Consider the following 14,348-nt stretch of genomic DNA (forward strand, 5'->3'; position numbering starts at 1 on the left):
CGGCGCCATCTTGGTCAATTTAGTGTTGGACCAGCCTTAGATGCATGTTTTGGGGGGATGTGGGAGGAAACCGCAGTACTCGGAGAAAACCCACACAACCCCAGGGATAACATGCAAACTCCACACAGGAAGGTCGTTATCCACCAGGGAATGAACACTTGATCTCAACTGTAAGGAGGACGTACTAACCACTCTTCCATTCAATTAATGTATAATTTAAACAGATCTGTAGGTATTCAATCTTGGGTGTGGTGAGTGAAAATTGACGCCAGTTTCTCAAAAATGTTATTACCATCTTGATATAACATTCATTTATTTTCTGTTCCACTTATCCTTACAAGGGTTGTGGGGCTGCTGGAGCCATTCCCAGACAACTTTGGGCAGAAACCCTGAAATGTTTGCCAGCCAATCACAAGGCACAACAAGGCAACTAATCCTACCTAGGGACAATTTTGAGTCTTCACACAATGCATGTTTTTGTGATGCCAGAGAAAACCGGTGTACCCAGAAAAACCCCACCAAGGTCAGAATCCACCAGGGATTGACGTGCTAACCATTCACCCACCTTTCAGACATGATTTTTAAAAAAGTGACAATTACTTTACCAAAAAAATAAGTATAATCCCTAATTTGTCCCTACAAAATAAGCAGCAAAATAACATGTACTCTGCGACGAACAATGCTGATTCCACTGAAAGCAATTCTTAATTTTGAGGGGGACACCCTAAATTAGTGGCCAGACAATCGCAGGTCACGAGGAGACGGACAACCATTCATGCTCACACTTATACTTAGGGGCAATATAGAGTTCAACCAGCCTATCATGCATGTTTTTGCAATGAGGGAGGAAACCGGAGTACCCGGAGGAAACCCACGCAATCCCAGGGAGAACATGCAAACTCCACATAGGAGGACTTCTCTAGTGACTGGACAGAAAATAAAGTGGGTATGAATATCCCTGAATCTATCAATTATTCCAATTTATCTAATTGAGAATTAGAGTGTTTATTGTATAGCTTTCTGTGAAGCTAAGAGAGTAGCTGGCAGTCAAATATGAACAATGAAAGAGGTCATTTTAAAGTCACCCATGATCAACATTGTAGAGGTTTCTATCATAATCCCTACGGTGAGTAGTTGAAGGCTTCAACAGGTTTAATACAAACTAACAAACACAAACATTCACACATGACCTCTGACCTTATTGCTATATTTTCCAAGTCAGATCCCACCCAAATGTCTTCAAAAGACTTAGAGTATTATGTCACTGAAAGCTTTCTCTCCTTTGTCAGTTTCCTTCTTTGGCAATTCAAAAAACACCCACACACTAAAAGCCATCATCTGTAACACAAAGACATCCTCATGCAAATTCACAAATGCGCAATTTGTATACAGAAAAAAGGAAACACGTACCCGGGAAAACATACATGGTGGTCCTGGATTTCAATGTTGACCTCCCCCTGTCTCTCTCTCTATTCGAGCCATTGCTTTGGTCTGTGTCACTTAGCCTGAATCTGTGTCAGTCAAAAGTCGCTACAAACAAGGGGCTAAAAGGCATTCAAGAGAAACAAAGCAAGCTTAGGAGCGTGAAAAAGGACAAGGAAGAGTTGTAGGCAGCAGGGAAATGCAAAACAAGAACAAAAAAAAACTGAAGTTCTCAGAAAGAGTCAAATGTGAAACGAATATAAAAAATATATGTAATGATTTTTGATTGCAGACTTTGGTGCTGTTCATGGGAAATTTGATTCTCACATCAATATTATCAAGGTTATATTGTTCACGTATGTTATTTCTTCAAGCTTCGGAGGCACAATGTATTTTTTATACATAAATTCTAAAGTACTACAAGAATTCCCAACTAACAAACAAGTGCATAGTGTTGAAGGAAGAGCGCTCTGTCTTGCTTCTCGAGTTCGATTAATTTCGGATGTGGAAGATGTTGGTTGTCCAAATACAGGCTGGGAGGCAATGAACAGTGACTTCGAAGCTTTTATTACAGAATATTCCAGGCACAAGTGGACCACTGGCAAGGCTGTCGTCCACAAATGCGTGGAATATTCTGTAATAAAAGCTTCGAAGTCACTGTTCATCGCCTCCCAGCCTGTATTTGGACAACCAACATCTTCCACATCCGAAATTAATCAAACCCGAGAAGGAAGACAGAGCACTCTTCCTTCAACATTTAGTGCATTGGCCGGGAATTGCAAAAGCTGCAGCAATGGAAAGATGTTGCCTCAAGGAAATGAAGGATGTATCTGCTTCCGTGGTCCAACAAAGTTTTGGAAAGGTTTCGCATACCCTGAGCATTAACCATCTGCCGGAGTGGATGGGTGAGTTCAGCAAAATCAGGAACATGATGTCTGGAGTAGTTGCAAAGGCCAAGAAAATCCAGCATGGATTTGACATTTGTTGGTTTAGGATGATGGAGGATATCATCTTTGTGAGTGGGCGACATCCCAGTGCCGTGTCGTGAAATCAGGCGACCGAGAAAGGAAACTTGTGGCCGTGCAACCTGAAGTTTGAATTTGGAACACTTCAAACCAACAGAGTCCAAATGAGAAAGCAAAGACCAGGTGGCTTCAAGGCAACAGGTTTCAGATGGAGCAGCCAGCAAGAGGTCATCCACATATTGCACCAGGAGAACACCAGGGGGCAGTACAAGTGGAGAAAGCAACTGGCAGAGACTGTCGTTGAAGAGTCCAGGTGAAAGAACAAAGTCTTGAGGCAGACAATTGTAGGAATAACATACACCATTCCAAGTAAAAGTGAAAAAAATGTTTCATTGAAGGATGGAGTGGTATGCAAAAGAAAGCATTAGCCAAGTCAATGCAACTGAAATGAGTGTGGGCAGATGTAATTTGAGACAATGCTGAGTGAGGGTTCGGGACAGGTAAAGTGGGAGTCAAAACGGCCGCATTAATCGCACGCAGGTCATGGACCATGCGAAATTTTCCAGTGCCTTTCTTTTCAATGGGTAAAATGGGCGTATTATAGTCAGAGCCCTGAATTTCACACAGCACTCCTACTTTGAGCAGGCCTTCAATTGTTTCCGAAATGCCAAGCATCCCAGCCTCTTTTACAGATATTGGGGAACATACACTTGTCCTGGTTTCATTTAAAATGCAACGTTATTTCGTTGGAGTGAAAGTGAGGGATAATCAGTGAAAATAGTTTTTCTTTTCTGCATTTTAGGATTGTTTTCTTCATTTTAGGATTGTTGCTTTGAAAAATGCATTTCAATAAAATGTCACTTTTATTATTTAGTTTGTATAGTATTGGGGCAGTTGCTGGAGACAAAGGATGAATAGTATCCCAGACGAGCCCCTAGAAAACCAGTCAGTAGACATTTACACAGACTCAGCGTATGCACACATGACAATTCATGTAACATTATAAGAATGGCAACGAAACGATTCCCAAACTGCAACTGGTATACCCATTAAACATCAAGACGAGATGCTTTAATGCTCCCAACAGCGGTGTCAGTCATAAAGTGCAAAGGTCACTCTCAAACTAATGACTTTGTGTTGGCAGGAAATGAATCAGCAGATCGAATGGCAAAAAATGTGTCGGGGCACCGACCAACACTACAACTAACTGTAAGTGAGTCTGAATGTGGCAATCCACTGAAAGTGACGGTAGAAACAATTAGGTTATGCCAGGAAAAAGCAAATCCAGAAGAAAAGTGTACGGATATCGTAAGTGGGCCTCAAAGATGAGGATGATATATGGCGAAAAGAAGGTAAATGTATTCCATCTCAGACACAATTGAGAAATCTAATTTCTGAAGCCCATGGAACATGCCACGTAGGTGTGGATGAAACACTGATGGTGGCATCCTCTCATGAGACATTTTTTTAAAAGTGAGCTGCAGGACTGCAGCGTTTGCAGTAGGTATAACAATATGCCTACAACAAAACCACCGCAGGGGGTACACGATCCGGACGTGGACACGCCCCTGGCCAGGTGATTACAATGGATTTCAATGACATGATTAAAAAAGTTTCGGGTTACCGATATTTACTAGTCATAGTGGATTCCTTTTCGGGATGGCCTGAGGCATATCCCTGCAAATCTTAAACAGCAAGTATAGTGATAAAACATTTGGTTAATCATTACATTCCAAACCATGGGTTTCCTAGAAAAATCAGATCAGACAATACAACTCATTCCGATCACCTGCGCGCACACACACACACACAGACGCACAGACACACTTACATGGATGTATTACTGCCTGACTGGAATATTACGGTCTGCAAAAATTGAATCCCAAAGCAGACAATATGAACCAAAGAGGTGTTTTACAAGATTTATTAAAATCAAACTAATATATAGTTTGATTTTAATAAATCTTGTATATATATATATATATATATATATATATATATATATATATATATATATATATATATATATATATATATATATATATATATATATATATATATATATAGTATAAAACACTCCCTACACCCTCGGCTTTGAATGCCAACACTTTCAATCCACTTCTAACCAATTTGTGATATGACCTTCAAAAATATTTTCGTGCTGTTGAGTTTTGGTGTGCGTGTGAACAAATGACAAAAGGATTCACGCATGCAAACTTTATTTCTCACTTCTTCTGATTTAAGCACCCGTTGAATAATACCAGGGATTGAAGATTTAAGTGGTATGGGGGATGAATGGATGAAATCAAACATTCTTCACATACTATTATTATAGTGGAGTGAGAGTATATGGGAAACCGCATTCAGTGAGAACACATTTAGTAAAGCCCTACGAGTGAACTGTCTCTCTGCTGTCTAAGTCTGTCAAATGAAATCAGTTGCCCGCAATACTTACCATATGCAACCGGGTTATAAGAAAAACTATGCAGATACTGTAAGTGCTGTTCAACAGGAAATAATCAGGCTTTATCCAAAAATGAAAATAAATAGAAATTAATTGATATTCAACTCCAAGCTAGCTTGCCAAACTTTCTTGCACTGGTTTGTTGTCAGGTACCTATGTGTGACAGACTAAACCTCAGACAGAAAAAAAGATTCATTTTGAGAAAGAAATGGGGGAGGTGTGAGAGATTGGCAAAGGAGCGTTTGTTTTCATTGCAGAGGCTGGCATATTTGTGTGTGTCCATGGTTTTTCTATCTCAATCTCCCCCTCTCAGTCTCTCGCTCCCTGTTGAGACGGTAAACAGAGGCTTCTGAGCGCCTGCACAAGCAAATTCAGACCTTGTTCAAACACTATCACAAACACACATACATGCTCACCAACACAGCAAAGCTTGAGGGGGGCAAATTCAGGATAGAACATACAGCCAAGATCCCAAGAGAAAACATAAGAATGATACAATGTGTAACGATGTGCACTCATGTTGTTAGGTGTAAACAGAATGCTAGGGTTGGAACTGAAAAATTGAGAAAATAATTGAAATGACTTTTTTTGAGTAAAACCATAGGGAAAGATGGAAGTTTGAAATGTCACGTCAACACTTAATGATGTGTTGACTTTTATAAGTAACAAAGTTTTGATGAAGACCTGGAGGCACTGACATTTTGCCTTGAGCTCTCCATCAATCAAAGCCCGGCATTTAATGCAAAAGTCCAAGAAGAAGTTGGAGCTTCACCAGTATTGCAGACCTTTACACAAGCCATGCAATGATGCAACGACAAAAATGACTTATCAGAAAGAAGTAACATTTTTACATTCCTCTAATTCAGACTGACCAATTACAGCACAGAACAGACTGACAGATTAATTGCTATACAGTAATACCTTGAGATGCAAGCTTAATGCGTTCCCGGACCGAGCTCGTATGACGATTTACTCGTATCTCAAATAAACTTTTTGAACAAAATACAAATTAATTCGTGCCCATGCTCTGAAAAAGGATATTAAAATGGAAAAACATTTTTATTGGTTCTAATTCCCCATTTACTAAAAGAGTAACAAATAACTATCTAGTGGTTATGATGTTCAATACAAAAATGAGACATTTTTTTGTACAACACGGAGTGTGCGGAGGGGAGAGAGACTTTTTGGATGACAATGCGCTCGTAACATAACAAAAACATAAATTTAACTTAAATGAACTTAGATTACGATACAGACACACGTAAAAATAAGTTTGAATCTTACCTTAGACTAAACTTAATTCTAATTTTGTTTTGATTTTTTTTACTTTTCTTCTTCCAGCTTGGGTCTTTTTGCCTCACTTCCACCTTCATTTTTGGCCAGAGTTTTTAAAAGGAACCTATCTAGGGTTGTTTGCTTTTGTCTCCCCTTTAAAACATTACGAAAAATGACGCACAATAGGATTCTTCGCACTACCCTTCATTGCACCTGCTTGCTTTGGACTCATTGTTTTTTCTTTAATTCTGCATTGACTAACGCAAAAAAAAACGGAAAAAATGAAACACTCCGCCCAGTGCTCGTAGATATCTTTACACGAGGGAGATGCGGCAAGAAATCTGTCTGTCTCTGCCTGTCTCGTATGCTCGTATCTCAAGGCAAATATTTGCTCGGAATTTTACTCGTATCTCAAATTTCTCATATGTTGAGGCACTCATATGTCAAGGTATTACTCTATTAATATTTATTTCAAAATACACCATTCTGATAAATTGGCAGGATTGTTTTCTGCATTTCTAAACACTGAAAACTAAATGTAGGCAGTGATGTCAGATACTTGTTGGGCACTTCAAGCCAGACCAGCGCAAGTCAAGTTCAACATGACTCTTTAGTATTTTGCATTTGTATTTTTATCTTTATCAAATTTTACTATTTGTTGTATTTTTTTCTGTTATTTTTCATATCTCTGAAACCTGGCACTTCAACAGGGTGTAATTTCAATTTCTACATCCACTTCATGTGCACTGTCACTGTGATTACCGTATTTTCTTGCATATTAACCACCTCCCCGTAAAATTGCCTTAAAATAGTTGAATTTTACAATTTCTCTTGTTTAAGACGTCCCCTGATTCACAATTTTCACCTCCTTATTCATGGTTTTAATAGGGAGTACAAGTGTGTTACTTTAAAGAGCAAATCTTAAGAAAAATCATCGCACGTGGTATTTCTGAGTTACTGTATGAAACAAAAGGATCATCTGCTGGATTGCACATTCCGAAAGGGTGCTGCCTGCACCTAGACAAATTCAAAAAGGTAGTCACGTGAGCAGTACAACCAGGAAGTGTGTTCGTAGCAGTCTATTTTGTCATCCCTAGGCAAGATAGCGATGCCCTGAGCGAACAATGGCAGGCAAAAGAGAGTTTTTTTCACGTTTTATGCAAGATACGGTTTATTTTTTTCTTGAATTTCATTCATATACGTCTAAATAAATTTTGTTCAGTGTTTTATCTGTTTATCTTTTCTCTTTTTTGAAATAAATGACCATATCAGCCACGTTGTCTTGTGTCATGGTGTTTCGTCTTTATCACCTTGCAGTTTTGAGCATGTCGAGTCTAATTTGTGCACATTCAGTCATCATTTTTTGAGCGACAAATAGCGCATGTATGCAGGAAAATACAATAATTCATTTTTGAAATGTAAGCAATTAGTAAGGTATCAAGTATTGTTTATTAATAATTATAGTACAAAACAGACAAGGCACACCAATTTAATAAACAAGACCAATATTCTTCTAATGAATATTTAATATTCACATCAATGCTACATATCCCATTTATATGTACACATAAAAAATCTGATCATGTTAAATCAAGAACACTGAAAACAACAAGGCTGTTAACTTGGTGGTAAAGAAAATGACCATAAATTATTCTTTGTAAATTCTTGATAATAGAAAAAAAGTTCTTGCCTTGCATTTCCAACGCATTTTTGAGCATTTGGGTATTTAGCAAGAAGATAATTATGTTCAGATCTCATTCGGATGTGATTATCTTTCTTATCAGTTCACTATCTTTCCAAGCCTGCAAACATCAGACATAGCCGCGTCCTCAAAGCCCACTAAGTTCTGTTTAGCTTACTACATAATTGCCTTGATCTGAAACCTTTGCCTTGGTGCGGCATTTTATAATGATTCTTTGTTTATCCCCTGCTAAACCACGACTCTTGATAATTTGTGTTTGGCCATATATCAAATTTGCTCATCGCTCCTCTAATCCAAACATTTTACATCTTCTTCCCTGAGCAAAAATATGCTGACCTGGATAAATATGACCCGTGTCCCAATGCAAGGATGTCTGGGAAAAACACACAGACAGCCTACACATCTACTTGTGAACATTTAAAACACACAGGTTGCCTCTCACCCTCCCCCAAAATAAAATTAACTCATGTTAAAAAGATTAGTTGTTGTAGATTACTGTTATCTATTATTGTTGAGTGATTTATATGACTAATAAATAACTGAAAGACGAGGCATATTGTGTTACATCTGTGTTACTTTTGTTTCTACCTTTACAGAAAAATGGCTGGAGGACTAACTTTAAAAATGCATGTTAAACAAAAGGATCAGGACTATAAACAAATAAACTAAATCTGTGTCTAATAAAATTATTATAGTATTTTTACTGATTCAAAAATGAAAAAGAGAAAGAAAGAAAATGAAACATGATTGAGGCCAAAATCGATGTTTTATTATTACAGTAATGCCTTGACATACGGGTGTCCCAACATCCGAAAAATTTGGGATACGGGGAAAATTCTGAGCATTTTTTTGCCCTGAGATACAAGACAAATTTGAGGTAGGAGCACACTAGACGGTTCCCGATACGACCGCCGGGTGGCCGAGCATGCGAAAGGCTGCTTATGAGAACAGTATCGCTGTCTTTCTCGCCGTATCTCCTTCACGTAAAGATATCTACAAGCATCGGCCGTACAGTTTGCATTTTTACGTTTTTTTACGTTAATTGGTGCAGAATTGAGTGAAAAAAGATATAGCAATATTATACGATCAAAATCACAAATGGCTTTTTCCTGCATGACATTTAAAGTCCAATAAAGTGTGCATACGGTGCAATATCGGCGTTCGGCAGTTCTTAAAGTTGACAGTTACTTCTTTCATGCTATAAAATTAAAAGACAAGACATTTGACGCAAACTTCTGAAAAAGTTGATTTGCTCAAAATACCCTCGCTAAGAAAAATTGTATTCATCTTTGTGAGAAAATAATATTTTTGAACATTTTCCACACTAATGATCATCAATGATTTCATAAGGTACAAAAAAACACAATTATTTTTACAACCATTGCAGCAAACAACTCGATAAAATGTCATCAGTTTTATCATGCCTACAAAAGTATGAGATGCACAATAGAACATACCTGATGGGTAACTCCAATATGTATTCAACATATTACAAAGCCAGTATGTCAACTTTCATTTTGCTCAAGCTCATCCCCCAGTTTGTCTATTCTCGGCCTCCCATAAGACTGAGGTGTTTGCTATGCACATCCACGTTGACTGTGGTAAGAAGGAGACAATAGAGCTGACGTGTTTGCATTTAGAAATGTTTCAAAAGTATTGGAGCGTGGGCAGCAAAGTGACAGAGTGGTTTTGTACCACTGCCTTACAGTTTTGGGTCAGTTTTGCTATGCATCCACAAAATGGTTTCCACATTGGTTGCTGCACCACTTGATGCATTTTCATACTACAAAGTAAACCCTCTCATATCTTGGTAACCTGGGTTCCAATCTGACTGAAACTATTAAATTAGGGTGGCTGTAGGTGTAGCATTAAGACTTGAGGATGGCTATAAATAATTTCCTGCCAGCCTGGTGCGAAGGAAATTTTAATTTCAATAAGGCTGCTCTTTGCGCACAGGTATGTATTTACGGGGCATTAAAAAAAGAGAAAATGTCCTATAAAATTGGGACACTGTGATGCATTTTTAAGGGTTTAGTTGGTAGTTTTGTGGGGACCGTGGAACGAATTAGTGTATTTATATATAAAGTACTGCTCTACTTACAAAATTTCAACTTCTGTTTCCAAGTTCTGGAACCAATTAATTTTGTAAGTAGAGGTACGACTATAATACCGGACATTCTGGCTGAAAAACTCTCCCACCTAGGACTATCCTCTTCCATCTGCTACTGGATTAAGAACTTCTTAACCAACCGTCCACAAACTGTTAGATTTGGTCCCCACCTCTCTTCCTCCATTAAACTGAGCACTGGCTCCCCTCAAGGCTGTGTACTGAGATCTCTTCTGTACTCCCTGTACACATACGACTGTACACAAACCCACCAGTCTAACTCCATCATCAAATTTGCCGATGACACCACTGTGGTCGGACTCATCTCAGGAGGGGATGAGTTGGCCTACAGAGATGATGTCAACAAACTGTCTTCGTGGTGTTTGGTGAACAATCTCACACTAAACACCACGAGAACTAAAGAAATAACCCTGGACTTTCGCAAACGCAGCACAGATCTGCCCCCACTCCCCATAAATGGAGTATGCGTAGACAGGGTACAGTCCTTCAAATTCCTGGGGGTCCACGTCACGGACAAGCTCTCCTGGTCTACCAATGCCACGGCAGTGGTGAAGAAGGCCCTGAAGCGACTCAATTTCCTGAGGGTACTCAGGAGGAACAACTTGGACACTAAGCTCCTGCTAACCTTCTGTAGAGCCACTGTGGAGAGCATCCTAGCATACTGCGTTACAGTGTGGTACGCTGGAAGCACGGCAGCAGACAGAAAGGCCATGCAGAGAGTGATCAACACTGCCCAGAAGATCATCGGCTGCTCTCTGCCCTCACTGGATGACATTGCCAGCCCTCGCTACCTCAGCAGAGCCAGGAACATTGTCAGGGACCAATACCACCCTGGTCACAACCTGTTCCAGCTGCTGCCATCTGGCAGACGCTACAGGTCTCACAAAGCACGGACAAATAGACTTAAGGACAGTTTTTTTTCCCACAGCCATCAGGACTCTGAACTTGAGCTAGCACGACACACAATCGCTTCTGTGCAATAACTTCTGGGTGTGCAGTAACAATGTGCAATATCTTAGAAATCTGTGCAATATTTTAGAATCTGTGCAATATTTCAGAATCTGTGCAATATTTTAGAATTCTGTGCAATATTTTAGAATTCACCTAGCCGGGATGTAAAATTTTATACTTTTATACTACTATTTATGTTTTTTTTACTGGGAAAACACACTTTGAAAAGCTTGGAGTAGCACCACCAATTTCGTGATACGCAGCTGTGTATGATGACAATGAAGGCTTTTGATTTGATTTGATTTGATACTTAATGGGTGGCAGGCTAAAGGTGAAAATTAGAGTGTGAGCATGAACAGTTGTTTGTCTCCTCAATTCAGTGTGTCTCCCGCCTCATGCCCAAAGTCAGCTGGGATAGGCTCCAGCACCCCTCCCGACCCTAGTGAGGATAAACCAGTTTAGAAAATGAAGGAATGAGTGAATGACAAAAATAGATGAATCATGCAAATATGATACAAATGTTGACAAATTATATTTGAAGCTTTGCTGTCTTTTTGTTTCAAGGGTCCATTAAAGGTATTAAAGATTTTTAATTCACTGTTAAATATTTTGTGGATTGGGCTTTAGAGGGTAAAATAGCATTTGCTTTTGCCAAAAGATAGCAAGGTTATATGCAAGAAGAATCACTCCAAGGCTGTACAATTTACTCATATGTTCATTATGATTACCAGCAATTTAAATACAATCTCTGCTTCATATCTAATGATGCAGTAGTCAGCCGCCAAGGACAAGCGCAGGATTGGTTAGGACTCCATTAAGTTGCATAAACAACCAGCAAGCATTGATTAAAATAATTGTGACTCTTCTTTACACCACTTTGGACTTGACAATACCTTCCCGAGTTGCCAGTGTCAAATACTATGGTGTTATTAAACATAATGCTTTGGGGGTGTTTTTCAGCTAATGGCCCAGGGAACCCAATCACAGGAGACTACTTCATGAAAAAAGAGCAATATATTAAGACTATGAACAACCACATCAGGCATTCTGCAGACAAAGTTGGCCTTGAGCCCCATTGTACATTTCAGCCTTACAAGGTGAAGAAATGATTAGTAGAGAAAAGGTTTTTGCAATCCTAGCCAGAGTCCCAACTTCAACACTTCCTATTCTTTCTAATGAGCCGTTTGCATCTTTAGTGTAAGCCTTTATACTTTCCGTTCTTGACATTTTATTCAAACAGTCAGTACTGGTACTAACAAAACTATTGCCCTTTGGAGTTGTTTACTAATGTCATTAACAGTAGGTTTGGGACTTTCCTCGCAGCTCTAAGAGTGTTTTTTTTGCAGCTATTCCTTGATTTATAGATCAAATATCTTTTATTTCGTACAGTAGGGTTATATGCCCAGATGATGTAAAGGTGATGAAAAAATGATTCTCTTCGGCGACCCGTCAGGGGACAAGCCAGAAGTGCATCAGCAGTAGTAGTAGTAGGGTATATGCCCAATCTTTGTACAAAGGCTTCAATTTATTTTCCATATGAACATAAGATTTTTTATTTTGCAAAGGCAGTAGGCAACGATCAGTTTTTAAAAAAGCTACAAAGAAGGGGTTCCCAAACTATACCGCACAGGTAAACTTTGGGCCACTATGGCGCTTTGAACGACACCCAACCCACCACCACCACTTCAACTGGACCGCATAAACTGAGGATGTCGTGTTTGGATTTTATGGCATAACCATGAGCTATACCCCTAGCGCTCATGCCCCTGCTGTCTTGCTGACTGTGTGCTTTGTACAATGGCTGCCCCCATGTGTGCCACGACCTCTGCTTTTCCTTTCATTCTCACTACATATGTCACAATATTTGGTATTTTTACCAGCCCTCCTTAAACATGTCCCCTTTGACTAATCATTTCAACCTGGGCCTTAGTGAAGCTAATCACAGTATCAGCATGCACCGAGAATGTGCTGCTGATGTGTAATGACATGCCCTCAGGTTCACTCGACTCATTGGCATCATTAGAGGGTGAATATTTCGGAATATTCCTCCCTAAAAAAAGAGGCTAGTGCAACAGTGCAAACTTTCTTTTTCCAAGTTGGGCGGCCAGTAGATAGAAACACACCAGAGATTTCTGTTCCTGTTTATGCTTCTCAAGAGGTATTTGTGGAAGTCTTTTCTTTCTCCGCAGCAGCAATGTTTCAGCTGGAGCTGTATTGCTACTTATCAAAACCTCTGTGCCTTCTCAAACTCCCTCTATTTAACTCTCTGTCCAGCATAACTTACTCTCTATCATCATCTCCCACTCACACACTTCCTTTCCATTTTCCGCTAGAACTGATATTCTATCTATTGCTTGTTTGGAAGAACACCATGTCTGCCGCACACAGTCAAGCTGCATCAAATACTCAAGAACATTTTAGTTTCTTCAGACAGGCAATTCTGCCTTTTGGCTTTCTTTCACAAAATCTGTCATATATTTAGGCCACACTCTGTCATACAAATTGCAGTCAAATTGCAAAGGATATCCTCGAATATCTCACCTGAAACCGACCAGTGTAGTCATCATCTGTAGTGCCCTCCTTCCCCTCCTTCAGTGCAATGAGGGTAAAACCTCTGAAATATGCAGGGCTGGTCGCCAAAAGCATCACTATAGGGAGAACAGAGTGTATATTAACAGCTCATACACACAGGGAAGGACAGGGGCTTTACATTGACACATCAGGAGCAATGATGCAGGATCAGACTGAGCGATACTGGCAGAAAACCAGAGTTCTTGTCTTCATTCTCATGATAGGGAAGAGTAAATACTGTAAATAGAGATTTAGCATCTCACTATGGAAGGATAAGGACACAGTGAATCCAAATGAAGACTACTTCAGTAAAGGCATCTGAATCTATCGTTTTTTATGGATTTATTTGTTGTTGTTGTCGTTGCTCACTACCATGAGTATTATATATTGTACTTACATCATATGAAAACTTCAAGATACAGAGAACCGAGTGAAATCTCTAAAAAGGGATCACTGGTTTTAGTTTCTAGTTTTGCGATCTTAAATCCTCCAAATTTCAAACAAGAAATACCTCCCTCATTTTATTCTATTTAATTTGTTTCTACTTTTCTAATAAAAAGTTCAGGGTGTTCAATAGCCCCCTACTCTCCCACCCCGGTGACCCTCATAAGGATTTGCGTTTCAGAAAAAAAGATGAAGAAATGAAATTTAATCTAATGAAACACAACTGATTCTGTTTAGTTCCACTCCGTGTTAACTGCTAAGTGTTAAAACATCTTGGAGCAGGATGTTTTGAAGGCTGAATCCAAGTAGTCAGCATAATTGGACACACGTATTTACTGATCTTCTGTTCTGTGTGCGTGTGTTTCTCCACTCGCCTGCCAAGAAGAGGTAAGGAAATGAATATAGGTCAGGATTCAGAACACCTAA

General features: G+C 39.3%; 1 protein-coding gene across 2 annotated transcripts in view; it reads right to left on the reverse strand.

Moving 5' to 3' along the window:
* The window catches only part of spon1b (spondin 1b), a 65,962-nt gene that overhangs the window by 50,249 nt on the left and 1,365 nt on the right, over positions 1–14,348 (reverse strand). For both annotated transcript variants that reach the window (XM_077595958.1, XM_077595957.1), the window contains exon 2: positions 13,449–13,555. In XM_077595958.1, coding sequence (XP_077452084.1) covers positions 13,449–13,555 — 107 coding nt within the window. The remainder of the gene's footprint in view (positions 1–13,448; positions 13,556–14,348) is intronic.

Source organism: Stigmatopora argus, chromosome 3 (genome assembly GCF_051989625.1).
Source record: "Stigmatopora argus isolate UIUO_Sarg chromosome 3, RoL_Sarg_1.0, whole genome shotgun sequence".
Taxonomy (NCBI): Eukaryota; Metazoa; Chordata; class Actinopteri; order Syngnathiformes; family Syngnathidae; genus Stigmatopora; species Stigmatopora argus.